Source organism: Pseudopodoces humilis, chromosome 3 (genome assembly GCF_049639895.1).
Source record: "Pseudopodoces humilis isolate 2021_Gansu_Grassland_sample_001 chromosome 3, ASM4963989v1, whole genome shotgun sequence".
Lineage (NCBI taxonomy): Eukaryota > Metazoa > Chordata > Aves > Passeriformes > Paridae > Pseudopodoces > Pseudopodoces humilis.
Genome location: NC_142202.1, coordinates 61,976,095 through 61,994,791, shown reverse-complemented (window position 1 = coordinate 61,994,791; position 18,697 = coordinate 61,976,095). Strand labels below are relative to the sequence as shown.

Here is an 18,697-nt window from a genome sequence, read left to right as displayed (position 1 = left end):
ACTATCTAATAAGAGCTGGCTTAATGAGATCTGAAATTGAAGTGAAATGATCTCCTTTTAGGGAGCCAGAGTAAAGTCTCTTATTCCTGCAACTTTGTATATGTTGACTGTGGAAAATATTTTTAAAATCACAGCTCTGACTGGATAAGTTATTATTCCTGCATAGCTACAAACATTTTCTACTTGAAATTATACAGGCAGGCCCATGTGTAAATACATCAACGTAATTTAAATACATGCAGAAAATGGGGGGAGTGTCTCTTTACTGTGAGGTTTTAATTTCTTCTACAAACTGCATGTCAAGATGATTTGAATATATGATGTCAAAACTCTGGAGCAGCAATATCTGAATTTATTTAATCAGGTTTAAGTGCATAACAACTTTCAACTGTGAACCTTTTTGTGAAGAGTCTGTAAGAATTTTGTTTCAGATGCAGGTCTTCCACTTCATGAACCTACAGCACTAAGAATGATTATTTCTTCCAGATACACAGAAGAGATCATTCCCCGCCATCCGTGCCTGAAACTTATTAGCAACTGCGAGCAGATGCTTTCCAGCCACACATCAAGGCGCCTCATAACCATGGAAAAGGTGAAAGAATTCAAGGTAAGCTTGAATTCTTGATCATATTGTGTAAAATAGTAGCTGTTGCGTTCGTGACAAGTTTGTGCTATTCAGCATTTGATCCCTGTTTCTGTCATACTTTGGTTTTTATGATCAGAGTTACAGCTTTTGTAAAATTGAGCAGTGATTTAAGGGACTGTTCTGGTTTTGGTTTCTTCCTTTTTATTCTTGGTTTTTGGTAAACTCTTCATCCTGAGAACGTCCCTTGATAGTGTGAAAAAGATCTTTGAACTTACAGTTGCTTCTGAATCCCATCCACAGAGGCTTTGCCTTAGTACCCAAGATTCCATTGATTTCAAAGCCTATCTGGATGCCCAAGTAAATACTAAATACCTTTGTGGACCTTGCAGTATAGGTAAACTTTATTTAATTCTGTTACTTCATCTTTAGAGTTGTACATTTTAGCTTTTGGAATAATATTGAAGTTGTAACAAGTACACCAAAGCACACTGGCTTTTTTTCCTGTTTTTGTTCTGTGACACACTAAGTGCCTCTCCTGAGGGACCAGGGAATATTGCATTCAGGTCTCCCTACCATCCTTGCTACTTCTCTCACTTAATACTGTTAAAAGAGATGCTAAACACTGTCGCATTTGGCTCCGCAAAACCAAGACCAGTCTGGCCGGGGTTGCATGGCAGAATTAAAACAGGGATGGGTACGATGAGGATCTCCAAAAAACAAAGAACTTTAATAAGGAGAACAACAACGGGACAGAAAGCATACATTGTAAGGGGAGGAATCTTGATAACCCCAGAATGGGGGGAACATAACAATACCTTTGTAACAGAACCATGAACCAATGAACAACTACCATATATGTAAAATGTTCCCAACCAATCAGAAACAAGAACTAGAAACATTGCTTAATATAGAACAACAACATTAGCATAATAACTCCCATGATCCTATTCTTCTCACTGTAATCAAGCTAGATGTTTTCCCTCTTGGCATCCTGCTTCCCACAGCCTTAAGTTGATGCCTCCTGTGTGATCAGTCGAGGCCAACCCCCTGTCCATCCCAGCCAGCCTAGCTCCCACAAAACACATGTGAGGTAAATTCTTAATGCAAATGCACTCAGTGAGTTTTTAGTACATTCCTTGTCAGCTGGAAGAGCTGTTTCAGATGGCAGGAGATGCAGTCTGACTGCTGTGTCTGTGTGGTGCTTGCATTAATGACACAGCAGGGGTTCAGTGCTGCATTCATAATGCTTGTGGTGACTGCAGTTCTCAAGCAGCACCTGAACTTTTATAAACACTCTGTGTGGAGTTCAGCCTCGTAGCTGCCAACTTCACCGGTAGCAAGCCAGGAGGGTAGACAATGAAAGTTTTTGACATGTGCGTCTCAGGGTGTTCAGGGAGGTTTTTGACAGCAGTTTTATTGCTACCAGCGCTGTAGGGTAGCATATTCTAACCTAAAAAATACATCAACCCTTCTGCAAACAGACTTGCGTCATTTGTTACTCCTCAGTGTGTCACCTGTTCTTCAGTTCATGGTTTGGCAGGTTCATGTCTGGAAATGCTTAGCTCTGAGCACCTGAGACTAGTTGTCAGGCTTGCTGCTTAGATAAGACTGTGCAAGTGCTTACATTCAGTATTCCAGATGTTTTTTAGATAATTTACAGATACCAGAGCCCCTGTGTGGTTTCTGATGATGCAAAACTTGTCTAGCGAGCAAAATGCTTTGAATCCTTAGCTACTGCCTGCTTGGTTTAGGACCTTGTTTTGGTGTCTAAGATTTCCCCACCCCAGTGTCCCTTACCTGGAACATGTTTTTTCCTGTATTCATATCCTGAGCAATCTTTGAATTGGATACTTCTGACTCACCAGATATGACCATAAAATTCAACAGTTACACTTTTGTCTGCTTTTCTTTTTCCTAAGTGAAAGAGTGAATTTTTATGGATATGCTAAATATTTATGTTTCCAGACAGTTCCTGTCTGCTTTACCAAACTGGTTTGTAACAGGCCCTTTTACTTCACCTTAATGCAGCACTTGCAAATGGCTGAGAAATATTACAAATCATGTTATTACTGTTATACAGTTCTTTGGTTTCCCCAGTGCTTGCCACCAATAAGGAATTGCAGATTTCACAGCAAATTTTGATTTCACTATTAACACTTTAAATAAACTCTTAACTGGAGTTGAATTCAGTCAGTTGCTGAAGTTGGTGTTGCAATTTGACTGGAATTTTTTGTAATAAGAAGGAGACCAAAGTGAAGGCAAAAAGTGAGTATGTCTAGGTGAAGTATTAATCTATCATAAGAAATTATAAGCATGAAGATCATATGTTGAATTAAAAACCTTGCAAACCTGGTACATAACTTACTGTCTTATAAGCATTCTTACAAGTCTGTTCTTTTTAAGTTTGCAGTGAAATTGTGCCAACTGGTAAAAGTTTCAACTCAATGTTGATGGGAATAGGCTTTTCCAGCATGTGCACAATATGAGCAGAGGAGTTGTTTGTTTTTTTAACTACCATTTCAGACAACTTTTGCCATTGTTTCTCCCATTCATCCCAAAATACACACTCCCCTCTTGCTTTCCCCACAGCATGTCTGCACACTGTCCCCCTCAAAACCCAGGGTGGGTAGGGCAGGGGCAGCTGCAACCTCAGCCCAGATTCCTGTGTTTCTCCCTCCCTGTGAGGCATCCCACCTTTTTAATGCCAAGAGAGATGCCTAAAAGTTATGTAGTAAGATGTAACAGAAAACTCGACTGAAGGACAAGCTCAGAGCATATGATTGTTCAGGAAGGGACAATGAAGAACCAGGCACACAGACCCACACTGCTGAATGGGTCAAGCATTCACATGGTCACTCCAGAGTTGTTACTGGTGTAGAATTTTTTCTACTCAATTTAGCAGTGTCTGTTCCTGGGTATACGACCCTGCTGTCCCTGATTTGTTAACCGCTTTTTGTTTATAGCTGTATAACATCAGTACAAGTGGTTGCTATAGCTACTGTTCAGCACCAGATGTAGAGTGGTAGGAAGCAGTGATAAGGCTAAAAAGACTTTTTTTAAAAGGAAAACTAAATGTGGGTAATTACCTTGAAGCTGAACTGGGGCATTCCAGATGAATAAAAATCTCAAGAATGTCACTTAATATCTGCCAAGATTTAAAGAAAAACAAAATTTTCTTGTTATCATTCAGCATCCCCTTCTCTTCCACCTCTTCGTTATTTATTAGAGATCTCTACAACTTATTTTAGTGTTGTCTTTAGAGCAAATAAATAGTTACCTTTTTTTTTTCAAGTTGTTTTCTCTGTAGAGTTAAATTAAGCGTATCCCTGGTGTTCACATTGTAGCCATTCAACTTCTTGATATAAAATACTGTAAGTTAGGATTTGTTTGGAAATCCTTAGTCTCTAAAATCCAAGAATTTCAGTTACTTTGTTCAGTCCTCATGCTGCCTATAAAATTCCTTTAATTAGTAAATCTCAACAGTGACTGGTATCTTCAGGCAGTTCAGGATTTCTTATTTTCTTTTCCCTGTTTTAAGGAGCAGTTCCCATTCTTGTTGGTGTTTGGGTTTTTTTTGGTTTTTGTTTCTAAAGCAATTGCCATCTTTATTAGACAGTCATGCCTGTACAGGTGACAGGTAGGGAATGGAACCTCTTAAACTGGAATTATTGCAGTGTGGGCCAGGAACTTTCTTTGTAATCTTTCCTAAGAAATCCATGCCTGACTGCAGATCTCTCATTTAGCGAGCAGTGTTTGCAGAGCTCTTGATGAGGCCTGGATTTTTGAGAGGAGATTCTGCTGTGGAGTGGTGCACCAAGCCTGTTTCCATCTAGTGTATGCAGATGCCCCTATTACACCTGTGTTTTACTTGAAGTTTGTTCTTTTGTGCACTACATCCTCTCTTTGCCTTAACCAGCTTGGAGTAGAGAGGGTTGTTTCCTTCTTCATCCCTTCTCCCCAGATCAGCATTTTGTTTCCTATGGAATCAAGATGAATGTTGTACACATGTGTGACCTCCTAGAAGCTGTGGGGATTCATTTTTATCTTGAAGTACCTTTGATCTATATATCATTATCTTTCAGGGTCAGGTATTCCATCCATTTCTCAAGATAAGTGAATTACATAGAATTCTTAATAAAACATCCCAGTGATATAAAAATACATGTTTATGTCAAAGAAGGATTTCTGACCTGGAATTTCAAGGGAAGAAAAAGTGCTCTTTTCCAAAGAGTGGCCGGAGAAATGGGTACAGGCTGTCTGTGAGAGGAGTACATCTTAAATCCCTCTTGTTTCCTGTCTGTCTATGGCAGTTTTGTAATTTTTTTTTCAAAAACATGTTAAAAGCCTGAGAATAGTCATGGAGATGGCACTCTCTCACAGGTGACCAGAAGACAATAGATAATACAGTACCTGCATTGGGTTTCCTGAAGCCATTTTGTTCTGCTATTTTCCAACAGTGCAGTATTTAAATAGAGCTGCTGCTACTGGTGTACATGCTTTACACAATAGATATCTACCTGGCAGTGAACATTCAGCAAGTTAATTTAAGCTGGTGTCACATTCCTGATGTCTGCTGACATAGCAGGTGAGACCTACTTCAAAGCAATATCTCATTGTGTCCAGGAGAGGGCCCTTCTACATGCACACAAGCATCTTGCTTTGATGAAAATCCTTTTCTTTCACTCTTTTAGAACGCTTGTTATAGTATCTGAAGCTAGGAGAGGTGTTGATCGTGGTAGGTAACAACCTGGGAAGGCTACAAAAGAGCTGATGGGAAAGATTGTCCACTAGGATTCTGTTCATCCTTTCATTGTAATATTTTTGTAATATGAAAATATTGACTAAAATCTACTTCCAAGTTCCTACTAATGCTAAAACATTCCATGGCAACATTATTTTCAAATACGAACAAATAACCATATGTTTTAAAGTAATGAACCAATGTCTCTGTTACTACATTGGTTAAAAAAACTGAGAAGAAACATGTGGTAGAGGCTTGGTTCTGTTGTGTGCTTGTTTTTATTTTCTACTTGCGCCATTCAGTTATTCTGTGTGAGGCTGCTTGTCACTGTTCCTTCCTGCTTTTGAGCATAATAGTAAACTGACATCACCCAGAAGCATAAAACTGTTTTTAGAAGTTGCCATCAGTTTTCTTTAACACTCAGATTAAAGTTTGATGTAATGTTTATGTTACAGCATTGCTAATGTTAGCTGACAAGTATCTTAATTGTACAAAGCCACAGTACATGATGAACTAAACCTTTGTATATACAGTGGGCCAATTTTCTAAACTGTGTTCTTGGCTGGTGTCAAATAGGTATTATGTGTAGGGATTTACTGTGTCAACTTTAACTTTCAGAAATACATGAATGCTGCACAGAAAAAAAAAATTCTCTGAAAGTGCTTTAGTAACTGCAGGAACTCATCTTAGCCATTTCCTTGTTCTTAGCCATGTTCCTCTTCTGTTTGTACCTGCCTTACACAGACCTCTTACTGAGTGAATTCTCCTGACAGTGTTTTTTCTGGAAAGTGACCTGTGTGGCGCATGGTACCTGTGCTCATTTGGTCGTGTACAGGTGGGATTCTGGTGATGTCAGCTGAGATATTTTCAGTGACTTAACTGTGTGCCATAGAAGTGTAAAACAAAAGCTGAGCTACTTTACCCTTATACATAATGGTTTGAAAAAGGCTGGAGGCAGGGTGGTGGCAATTTGTGCTGAACACACTACCCTCAAGTCTAATGTTTGTCTTTTGATGCCACGCAGGATCAAGATGAGAACTCTCACTTGTTGGATGGTCAGTATATGCCGTACAGGGGACACAATTCTTTCCGTGAGAAGTATTTCAGTGGTGTGACAAAGAGGATTGCCAAGGAAGAAAAGGACAATCACAAGTAAAATATTATATAAACAGATTAAAAAATGAGAAAAGAATGAAGACCATTTCTTTGTAAGGACATCTGGATATGAGCATTCATTTGGATGCTTCAGAAAAATAAATACTGCTTTTAATTTTAAAACAAGATGAAATCCACAACCCAGGTTGGGAGCAGTTCTTTTTAATTAGCTTTGTTTATAGCAGATTTTATTGTACAAGTTTTTTGAGTCTTATTTAATTTATATTTGTACTTTCAAGTACTAATGATGATTGACTAAAACCATTATTCTTGTTCTTTCACCATTAACGTTTACAAGAAAGTAGTAGTATTATTTGGCTTCTTAAACTGTGAATATCTGGCTGTTTTAAAAACACGTGGTGGTGATCAAGGATTGCTGATTAAGAAGATCATTTTCATTTGTTTTGGGTTTTTTTGTAAATGATGTACAATAAACTAAGGTTGGCGTGAGGGTTTTTTAATTGTTGCATGCAATAATTGCTTGTATGAATTCTACTTGCTCTGGCTGAGGTCACAAGTGTTCAAAACTAACAAAAAACGGAAAGAAACAACTGGTCTTATGCACACCCCACAAAAAGAGAAGTCTCTGTGACTTGATAAATGCTGGAGAGCCTGTTAAACCCTGTGAAGCCTGTCCACATCTGAAGCTCATCTGTACCTTGGATTTGCTTTTGCATTCCTAAACCTTGACTCTTGGTCAAGCCAACTGTCTGCAATTTTTGGTTCAGAAATCGGTATTTAAACCAGTAACAACAACAGCATAAAATCAGTAATGGTTCCCTAATGGTATTAAGGCTAATCAAATCTTTGAAACCAAAGCTGTGTTTGTTAAAGGGCAGACTTTGCTGAATCCACACCCTGTCCATCATGAAAATACCTCATTTGAAAACCACTAAGCCCATTAATTCAGGATGTTAATGGCTCTTCTCATTTTGGTGGTCAGATATGGTCACATATTCTTCTTGGTCTGCGTTCACCAAGCAGGGCCTTGTTGAATGCATCTGCGCTCCAGCCAGAGGAGCCCTGCTTCTCAGTTTGCTGCAGGTTGCTGACTGTGGTCATGTTAATGTCTTTGTAGATCACAATTTTTAAGTGCCTCTCCAAGGAAGGCACAGGTCATTGTGTATATCTGATCGAGTTCATTAACTGAATTTGCTTTTCTGTGTGTTGTGGTCCTCAGCTACAGCAGGAAAGCTTACAAACTCAGTGACAACTTAGTCTGGCCTTCTGGGTCTAAGCTGCGGTGTGTTAAAAAGTTCTCAAATAGTGATTTATTTTCTGTGTTTCCATTATAAATCAGTTTGTTTTGACACTTTTAATGTCAGCCATATAATAGTTGTTCTGGACTCAACTTGGAGTGAGTTCAAAGCTCAGAAAATTTTTGAAAAGCAGAATTTGAATTGATCATTTTCAAATATTACATCAAAAAACGTACTGTTTCTGAAAACGTGCCTGCATTTCAGTATTATAATTTAGCATTCAGCTTTTATTACTTAACAAATTAAAATTAATTTCTGTTCTTCAAAGGCAAGGAATTTTTCTACATGTATTTATTATGCACTTATAATTCCATTTTTGTGAAAGTTACCTTACACATGATCTAAGTGGTTATACAAGAGGTTAGGTAGTGGCACGTCTGGCTCTGCCTGTTCAACAGAAATGATTTAGTTTATTTCTCCTTTGCCTGGTCCAGCTTCTAGTCCCTTCAGCAGTGGTGGTGTGACCTTTGTACAGCAGTCTATACATACCAGCTCAGTCATTACTGAAGGATACCATTTTGAACAGAAACTGTCAGTGTATTTGGGGTACTGCATCAACATTGGCTAATCAGAAATCGTTTAGAATTGAAATCAGATGTTCAGTCTCTGCTGATCCCCAGCTTTAAAGCTGTCATTTGGAAATGTTCCTCATCTTTAAATTTCTCCTTGCTTAGTGTGCACGCTCCAGCCTGTTGTGCGTGCAGACTTCCAGAGCACAGGCATTTATAGATCTAGGGCTGTGACACAGTCCTGGCGCTCTCCCTAGCTCATGGCTGCTGGGCAGCTGAGTTATCCTTTCGGCAGGATTTGGCCACCAGTGGCCGCGGCTTCTGGCACTTCCCTTCGCTCTGGTTCCATTCAGTCTCTTTTTGTGAGGTTCCAGTTTCCTGTCCCTGGTGGGGAGTGTCAGTTCATGAGCCCGCGCTGAACTCATGCCGTTGTCATTCTCTCCTTTGGGGTGGTTTGTGCCATTTTCCAGTTTTTAAAAATAAATGTTATTTTTGGAGTGCTTTGTTGTGCTGCGGCAAATTGGATGGAGGGAGGAGCTGAAAATGGCTGCGAGGTCTTATGGGAAGAAGCTTTCTCTTGCTGTAGAGAGCAATTTGTTGAGGCAACAAAGGGAAAGAGCCCCCTCTTTTTACAGGATTCCTTTACCTGTGGTGGTGTTCCAGCTGCAAGCCTCCCACTTATCTGTGGGAAGAGAAAGGGGAGAAGTAGTGGAAAGAGATTTTCTGTGTGTTTGCTGTGTATGCTACCGGCCATCTTTCTCTAATACTTTTTATAATTAGTCGCCAACGTGACCGGTTTTTAACAGAAGGTCAAGGTTTGATGATGTCTTACAGATAACGGAGCTACACTTCTGTTGAAATAGGCAGAGGAAGTGAAGAAGACCATCTCTTCCAAGGGAAAGACTGTAATACAAGTTCAACTCTCATTAAACATTAGAGAGCCCACATGGAAACAAGACCTGGACAAAAGCTCTAACCAACTTTTTTTTGTTTCTGCTACTACAATCAATGTTGGCACTGCTGCTTCTTGATCTTCTCATTAAAACAAAGAGACACAAGTAAAAGCATACAGAAAAGCTTTTTTAGTAGGAACACAAGGCTGAACTTCCTGCTGTCTTGGCTGAAATTCCCACTTCTACTAGAGCTATTAGGCAAACTTGCGGAAACTCAGACTCAATAATTTCTCCTTGTCACTGAGAGGAGTCAAGCAGATGTGTCAGCTTAGTGAACTTCTCAAGGATAGTGCAGTTCTCCCTGTAAACCATCTAAGAAACTGGTGTCTGTTAATGGGATGACATCTGGGTCCCTTCCAGTAGAGAGGCAATGTCCCCTCACTGGACATGGGCTCTCCAACAGTAGCTCTCAATGGTTGGTTTTGGTGGACCCTTTATTCCCCTCTGCCTGTTCTAGAGGCCTGGAAGGCTGTGGTAGAAATCCTTAACAGTTCAGTGTCTCTTTCTATTAGACAAGTGCTCAGTGTTGTGACTTGACAATGTCACAGGTGTTCATATGCACTACAGCTGCCAGAAGGCAGTCAAGTGTTTGTGAGTTCTAGTCAAGGCTCACCTGTCCAAAATTGCTGAAAAATGGTGCTGGGAAGATAAACCATGGGCCTTCAGGCTGCTTTGATACTGGTTAAATGTAGAAATGTTATAGGGAGGAGATGCCTTAATAATTCTGAATCTTTGCTTTCCTTCTAGCTCTGCTTTTTAAGACTTTTTCATAATGTTTTTTTCCAGTGTCTCCAGGACAATTCCACAGCTTCAAGGCCATCAGTCAGAGAAGGGTATCACAGAGTGACCCTCTGATTTTGCACTGTCCTCTGGCCACAGGTTTTCCAGAGAAAATGTCCAGTTAGAGCAGGGAAGAGGGATGGGGATCATACACAGTGGTTGCAGGTTTCCCTTTTGGACAAGAAGAGCTCTGGGGTTAGTTGGCAGGAGGTTCAGCTGCTGGCTTAGCTCCCAACACCACCATGTTTCTCTTTTCTGACTCTCCACCCCTTCATAGAATCTGGGAAGAAAAATTTATTGTGTACTTTCTTTGCTATTTAGTTTAGTTTGCAGTTTAAACTGAGGTCCAGAGTTGAACAAGGCTGTCTTTTCAGTCTGGAAACTTCTTCCTAAAAAAAATAGAGTTGTGGTACCCAGGAGAATGAAGAGACCAGTATCCCTCTCTGCCTTTCTTTTTTATTTGATATTTGGAAGAAAAAAACTTGTTTCTTTAACCTTACTCTCTCGTGTAATTGATTTTGGTGATCACGTAATTTAAAAATGCAAAATATATCTTCCTCTGCCCTTGTGCTACCCTTTTAATATATTTCTCTGATGTTCTCTTACTGGCTCAGTGGGCTGTAAAAATCTTTGTTTATGTATGTGTCCTCACAGCTGTTTTCATTATAGTTCTCTGTCCTGGATGCTGTTATTTTGTACACTGTATTTTGTGTTTTGTGCTGCCTCTCACCAGTTTCAGCTTTCCTGAGCCTGTGGGTGGGGAGGACACCTCTCCAACGAGATGGAAGCTCGTTAGCTAAAGCTCCTCATCAGACCCAAGGTCCTGGAGAATGGACATTCTGCCTGACTGCACTGAGGACACTGGACCTCAAGACAGATTTGCCAGGAAAGATCTTTTTTAACTCTTGTGGGTTGCAAAAAGTGAGGTGGGCAGCTGAAAGGTAAAGTCCATTGGTGGGAGGGAAATTTCAGTGTCTTTTCTGCTTCTCTTGGGATATTGGCTGACTGTACACTCAGGGAGGTGCCCAGGAGGTGCTTCAGAGGCTGCTGAACACCCAGAGCAAACCAAGGCACAGGGGATTCCACTGAGTGTGCCAGGCTTGACAAGGAGTACTTCGAGTAGGATCAGTATTGTGCTTCATTTAAAACTCCCCAAAAGTTAATTTTTTTTTTTAAATTCTGGTTTTAGGTGCTAGAAAAAGATGATTTTGTACAATGATATATTCATGATCATTTGAGATTCTAATCCAAATTTTTGTTGCCTTGCATAAAATAGGTGAAAATAAAAAAAAATCTAAACATGTTCAAAACACCATAGTATCACCATGGTAATTCTTTCCATTAGGAAATGTTATTTGAAGCTTTTTTTCCAATGAAAATGCCACTTGATATATAAATTCTGTTTTAAAATTTGTTCTTAATGGATTCATTCTCATAAATATTTCATTAATAAAGTGCAAAATAGCAGGTCATGTTATGTTATTATATGTATTAGGATAAGTAGTTAATTATAATCAAATAAAGAAATCCTGAAAGTCTCATCTCCATAAGGTGATGCCATTGGCAAAATAATCATAATTAATCACAATATTTCCTTCTCTGGAGTCTGTCCAAGAAGATGGGGTGTCTCTGACTGATGTCTAGGGATGGATGTTCAGTGCCATGACTGGACAGCCCAGACTGTCTTTGTTTTATCCTGAGATCAATATGAAAGATTTCCACTAAACACAGAGAATTATGTTGTGTATTTGTAACTAATTGTTATTCTATCTTTTCTTCTACTGATGTAGCACTAGGGGAAATGCAAGTGGGTAACTGCAGTACAGAATAAATTTAGTTATGGAAGTTCTTAACAACAGCCAAGGTTCCTTAAATACTATGATTTTTGGCTAGACATGAAACACAGATATGTGGTGAAAAGCGTTTGAGTTAGTGGTTGGATCTTTTACACAATCACAGAATATGTTGCATTGGAAGGGACCCATCAGCATCATCGAGTGCACCTCCTGGCCCTGCACAGAACAACCCCAAGAAATCACACCATGTGCCTGAGGGCGTTGTCCAGATGCTTCTTGAACTGTCAGGCGTGGTTCCCTTGGGGAAACCTGTTCCAGTGGCCAACCACTCTCTGGGGAAAGAACCTTTTCCTGATATCCAACCTAAAGCTCCCCCACCTCAGGTTTCCTTGGGTCCTGTCACTGGTCACCAGAGAGAGGAGATCAGTCTTGCCCTTCCTCTTCCACTCACAAGGATGTTGAAGACCACAATGAGGTCTCCCTTCATCACCAGGCTGAAAAGACCCAAATGACCTCAGATGCTCCTCATAAGGCTTCTGTTCCAGACCTTTCACCTTCCTCATGGCCCTCCTTTAGACACTCTCTAATAGCTTAATGTCTTTGTTATATTGTGGCACCCCAAACGCCACACAATATTCAAGGTGAGGCCACCCCAGCTCAGAGCAGAGCGGGACAATCCCCTCCCTTGCCCGGCTGGCCATGCTGTTCCTGATGCACCCCAGGACACACTTGGCCATCAAGGGCACTGCTGACTCATGTTCAACTCTGTTTTGACCAGGACCTCCAGATCCCTTCCCACAGCAGTGCTTTCCAGCCTCTCATTCCCTAGTCCGATTCCCCAGACTAGCTCCTTACATTTACATACGGGCAATCTTCTCCACTGAGTTGTTCATGGTTGTCTTCTTTGTGTGAATGTATGTGATGGGTGGAATGATGCCTCTGTGGTCACAATTCATGCCTTTATAAATCAGGTTTGTTTGGCTTAAAGCTTTGAGGTCTGAGATTAAGAGTGCTGGGCAGGTGCAATGGGTTTATTGCAGTAACACCTGTGGCAGAGATTAGGATAACCAGAATCAAAAGCAGCACCATAGGACATAGGCTTCTGTCCTCGAGGGAACCTTATGTCTCATTAATAAACAGACCAATAGTAATTTTGAAGCATTTTGTAAAGTTCCTACTCTCTCTTCAAAATGCATATGTGGCCGAGAGTACTTGTGTGCCCTTGCTTGAGCCTCATTCCTGAACACAACATTCCCTGGATAAATTAAATTACATAAGAAAAAGAACTGGTTTGCTTAAGCAGTGTTTGTCAGAGCTGACATTTGCAAAATGTCATGGTTTAGTCTCCACAGCCTGGGACAGGAGCTGGCCCTGTCCTTGCTGAGGAGCTGGTCCCAGGCAGTGTGGACGCGCTCACTGGGTGAACACATACAAGCCCCGGGCACCACCTGCAACCTGTGCTTGTGCTGCCTCCCCGTTCTGGTGTTCCCACTGACAAGCTGCAGGCTGAACTCGTTAAACTACTGCTGTTTGCTACAGGGAATGACCTGCCAAAAATCTGCACAGCCCTGTGCCACTGGGGCCAGGGGAGCTGGCCCTCCCCGCTCACCCCCAGCTGTCCTGCTTCTTTACAAAGCAAAGAAATTAATTCTATAATAATCATAGAATGGCATTTTTAGCCTTATGTAAAAATGCCAAGGAAGACAAAGATAAAGATTATTTCTTAATTAAATGCGGATTTTATTTTGGTTCTCATTTTTACTCTAAAAGCAAACCGTAACAAGTTTGCGCCAAGAGCTGTTATAGCCCACCCCCTTCCTATTTTTTTTAATTGTATTTTTATATGCCTGGCAGAATTAGTGATGAAAATCTTTCCAGCTGTGACTTTGCCAGAATCCCTTTCTGAAGCTCCTACTAATTTGGATTAAAACTGGATGGATGAAAGCCTCAAACAGCAAATCCTGGCAGTAGATTTGCTGAGGCCCCACAGCATATACTTCTCCAACTGTTCTTATCTTCTGAGGAAAGAAAGAAAAAAAAAAGTAAACATAATTTTGTAATTACACAGTTGTTAGTATTCTCCCTGCCTTTCACCTCCCTGGGCTGGGACATGGTCCCACCACCCCAGCTGACTGCTGGGGCTCCCCCTTGCAGGACAGACCCCTGGTTTTTGCAGGGTGAGGTTTTAATTGTAGAATGGTGGGGTTTTAAAACTCTCTCTTGTACCAGCTACACTAAATATTAGCAGCCAGCCTGGATTTTAGAGAGAGTTGCCGCCCTGGGATGTAACAGTTCAGAATGAAACGGTGGGTGTGCAAGCCTGTCATTTTAAGGATGTGAAGCCACCAAGCTTCCTGAGTCCTGGCTGCTGGGTGTTCACCTCACTTGCTTAATTCTGGCAGCGTTGGCGCCGTGTTGTCTTACTGTCCAGGCTTCCTGGAGCCAGCAGCTGCAAGCTTTCCTACTGCCACAGACAATTAAATTAATTTCTTTAAATTGGACAAATCGATCTCTGGCAAGTGGCCCATGTTCCTGCTCCTCTTCCCTCTCGCCAGGAGACTCTTCTGGAAACTTGTGAGCTTACTAAGCCCTCAGTCTGTGAGTTCCTCCCTTTGTGGCCATGCTGAGGCCAAGAAAAGGCAGTGCTCTGAACATGGGCAGTGCTGTGGGATGCTGACAGCCTCTTCCCGTGGCCTTACCACAGGCCATGCTGCAGCTTACAAAGGCACCTGAAACCTACTTGTTGGCACAGTGTCTTAGATCCCAGTGCTTCCCAGAGGGGATGGCAGGAGCACCTTGCTGCAGATGCTCCAAGCATCTTGTTGGCCTACCTGGAGCATCTCCTGCATGGAGAAGGAACATGAATATTACCAGTTGTATTTATGACATAGTCTGTTAATCATTAGGAACAACAGCAACTTTCCCCACTTGGAATTTCTGGCAAATCTGAAGATTGTGAAGGAGGATGCCACTTCTAAAGCATTACGGGAGATAGTGTAGGCATGGCAGCATCTCCTGTCTCCAGGCTGTGCCTGCTGGCATGGAAAGACATGCAGGCCCTTTGTTCTTCTGTGGGAGACCTACCCTTTCCACTAATTTCCAGGGCTCTGTTTTTATGGAGTGTGCTTCTTGTCCCCATTAGCTGCTGTTTTGCTCCATCACTGTGCAGCAAGTATGAGCTTGAGAGGCTGTCTCCAGCTGCTCTGAGATTTTCTTCCCTTCTCAGGATGCCCTTGAGGTAGGCACGAGTGTAGTCTCAAGGCACCTAGTCTTTCATATCTCAAGCAGTTGTGTTAGTCTCCTTCTCGTCAGTGGAGAGGGCTAAGTCCAGAGCACTTGTCCATCTGCTCTTGCATATGTACAACTCAGACTTGCTCATTTAGGAGCTACTCTGGTTGGTAATGTCTGTTTTTTTACTGAACTTCTTTGTTTACAGTGAGCCCAGTTAATTCACCTTCATTTCAAACATGCATATAAGCCACTGCTTCTGTTATGCTGGATGAGAATATTTATGAAATAGTTTTGCTCTCTTCATTTTCATCTACTTTGTCCATCCAAAAATGAACCAATTTGGTTTTGATGGACAAGAAAAAACAAGAAACACCCAGGAGAGCGAACACCCAAAGATCAAAATCTCTCTTGCTCTCTTGGCAGTCACAGAATTTATTTCCTTTTGTCCATCTTATCAGGTTTGTGGCTTATGATTTCTATGAGCTGCTGCCTACTTCTCCTTTTATCGTGGGTTATCTAAATATTTGTGCAGCTAATTTTATTTCCCCTTTCAGTAGATTGTTACTTTATATGTATGATGCTTTGGGGAGCTGATGGGTAAGATACGAATACTGCTTGGGAGTACTGGATTACACTTATGAAAGGTTCTGCAGATGAGTTATTGCTCCATAGCAAGTCCTCAGCCTGCGGTTTCACAAGCATGGATGTTAATGTGACAGTGCAGTGCTGCTGAAAGGAGTGGGGTTTGAGCCTTTCCCCTATTCCCTGGTCTTGGCTTTTCTCACCCTCTGCTCAGCAGTTACCCACTCTTACACTGACTGTGATTCTTACTGGAGCATTTCTTGTGCCACTTCAGCATATTAAGCCAGCATAAAACTGGTTATTTTGCTGGAACAGATTACATCAAGGGAATGAATTTCCACCTCCAGAGGTGAGTTCTTGGATCAGCTTCCTGTGGTCACCGAGCTGTCGTCTCTGTCACATCACTCCTAAACCTCAGGCTGACTGTGGAGGCCGTGAAGCTCTTTGCTGAATTGCCCAAGGACCTCCTGGCAGAAGGAAGGCAGATCCACCATGAGCTGATTCAACAGCTCACCTCAGAAGAAGGAAACTCAGACTATGCCTTTGAGAAAAGGAAACATACACTGAAGTGAGAATCTTGGGGGTTGTTTATTCACTTAAGACTTAATGCTTTATTACATTTCCTCTCAACTGAAGGGCTGTGTTGTGGGTGCTGAAAGCTTGCTTTCCTTCTTGTGATCCGGGTGCAAGGTGTGCCAAAGTTAACATAGAGGAACCATGAGGATCAGCACTGGAGCTACAAATGGTCCATGGGATTTACCACCTCGGAGGGGCATAAAGGGATTTGCAGCCCTGCAGCATTTGCAATTTCTCTTCAGATTTTGGAGGGTTTTAAGGTGTGGAGAAGTCCAACCACAGTATGTGCCACAGAGCAAAAATTGCCTTTTTTTGTGTGTGATTGTGGATATTTATTTATTCAGTGCTCTCTTTTTAATACCTCCTAGTTACTACTTCTCGTTTCTTTTCAAAAATTCTCTCTCCAAGGCTTATAATAGTTTCCAACTATTACAGTGAAAGTGACGCTTTAGGAACACAATATGTTTCTACTTTGGTCTTTGGCCTATCTGGATTTGCATCTCAGTGGCTACTGATTTTTACTGAGAAATCAGTGCTTTCATCTCAGTTTGTCAGCTGAGGGATGTCTGGGATTCCTTTCATTTGCATGCTGCAGTGTACTAACCCAAGCATTTCAAGAGCATGCCTGGGTAGCTGGTGTGAGGATGTGCTGGGCTGTTTATTTTTTTCTCTCTGTGGTTTGGTGAGACATTCCTTGTCTATGTGGGTAAGGTCTGAGTAGCAGGACATAAACCAGGCTGAAGGTGTGAGATCACTGACTGGTTAATCCCACCCTGGATAATGTGAGAGAGCGGAAGTGTTGTGTAGCAGGTTAAGTCAGTTACCCAGCAAACAGCAGCATGCAGAAGAGTTTTGGGAGATGTTTGGACTGAGGTGCCACGTGGGGGTATTTGTACCATATAGCTGTGATGATGAAGTGGTACAAGAGTGACAGAGCAGCAGCTGTGACTGCAGTGGGTAACCCGGAGTTTATATCCTACCCAAAGCAGGAAGGTGGTTTCTGTGTGTGAAATGCAAGAACACATTCATCTCTGGGCTAGGGAACATCTTCCTGCGTGGAACACCTGCCTTCAGGAAGGCAGGCAGCACTAAGACTCTTTGCTGCGGCCTTTCCTCCTGCAAATTATATGGGAACCCAGAACTCCTTAACCTGCAATGTTTAAATACAGAGCTTACAGATTTACTCTATGGTTTATGTAAATAGTTTATGTAAAGTTTATGTTGTCAGGCTCTCAAGATAAGAAAGAAAAACATTGATTTGTTCAAGCAGGTCTGAAGGAAGCCACAAAGATGATCAGAGGGCTAGAGTGCTTCTCCTCAGATGACAAACTGAGTTGAGGTTGTTCAGCATGGAGAAGAGGAGGGTCCAGAGAGACCTTCTGGTGGCCTTACAGTATGAAGAGGGGGACTACAGTAAGGATAAACAGAGAATATAGTGATAGGACAAGGGGTAACAGTTTTAAACTGAAAGAGGGTAGGTTTAGATTAGATATTAGGGAATTGTTCCCTGCAAGGTTGATGAGGCACTGCACTGGAACAGCTTTCCCAGAGAAGCTGTGGATGTCCCATCCCTGGAAGTTTTAAAGGCTGGATAGGATGCAACCTGAGCTCTGAGCAGCCTGGTCTAGTGGAAGGTGTCCCCACCTATGGCAGGGGAGCTGGAATGAGATGATCTTTAAGGCCCCTTCCAACCCAACCTTTCTATGTTCCTACGGTTCTATGATTTGAGTGCCTTGCGTTATTGTGTCCTTGAGTGCACCTTGAGTGCATTTGTCGTCAGAAGATCCTTATGAAATAGATGTTATTCCCATTTAAGAAATGTGACGTGCCCAAGGCCATACATTATGTCATAGTGGAGCAGGAAAATGAACATCTCCCAAGTCTCAGGCTAGCACCCAAACCACTCCACCAGCTTTTCTTCTAGGGCTGATCACAACCAGCTCACAATGCTGTACATCTGCTGAGGTTTTTTTTCTGTGCTAGGGAAGAAAAATGTTCTGGATCTGTAAATCTCAACCTGGGTCTATCTGTGAAACTAGAAATTTTTTAGAGTTCTATTGTAGTATTTAATATTTTAGAGCTTGTGAGCACAACTTAGATTCATTTGCTTTCTAACTGGAAAGAATGAATGATCCATAGGACTGTACTAAAAATACATGAAAGAAAGAATGATTTTAAAATTAGTGTGAAATTCATGGTGAAATCTAAAGTAGTTATCCACTATATATGCATGTTCTCCTGAACAAAACTGTTTGGTACCATGAGAAACAATGCAAGTGAATTTGTCAATTACTGTTACATTTTTCTGGGCAATTAGTATGATCTTCAAGTAAAACTTCAAAGGTTGTAATCTGCACAATTGGTTTCATTCACTCTGACTTGTCAGTTATAAGAAGGCTACTCTTTATTTTATACTAAACTACAGCAAACAGATCAAGACCTAGGAAATGGAGAAAATTAATCCTTTATTGTAGTGGTTATCTTCAAAGCTTGTCTGAAAGATTTTTTTCCACAAAAGCTCCATCTGCG

At 41.4% G+C, this 18,697-nt stretch overlaps 1 protein-coding gene across 3 annotated transcripts in view; it reads left to right on the top strand.

Annotated features, from left to right (window-relative positions):
- Positions 1-11,337, top strand: part of TRMT11 (tRNA methyltransferase 11) — a 28,872-nt gene extending 17,535 nt beyond the window's left edge. For 2 of the 3 annotated variants that reach the window (XM_088052608.1, XM_088052609.1), the window contains 2 exons: positions 487-607; positions 6,352-11,337. In XM_088052608.1, the coding sequence (XP_087908734.1) occupies positions 487-607; positions 6,352-6,483 (253 nt within the window). In that variant the 3' untranslated portion in view covers positions 6,484-11,337. The remainder of the gene's footprint in view (positions 1-486; positions 608-6,351) is intronic. The other variant, XM_005518337.2, reaches the window with a different exon arrangement.
- The last annotated feature ends 7,360 nt before the right edge of the window (positions 11,338-18,697 follow it).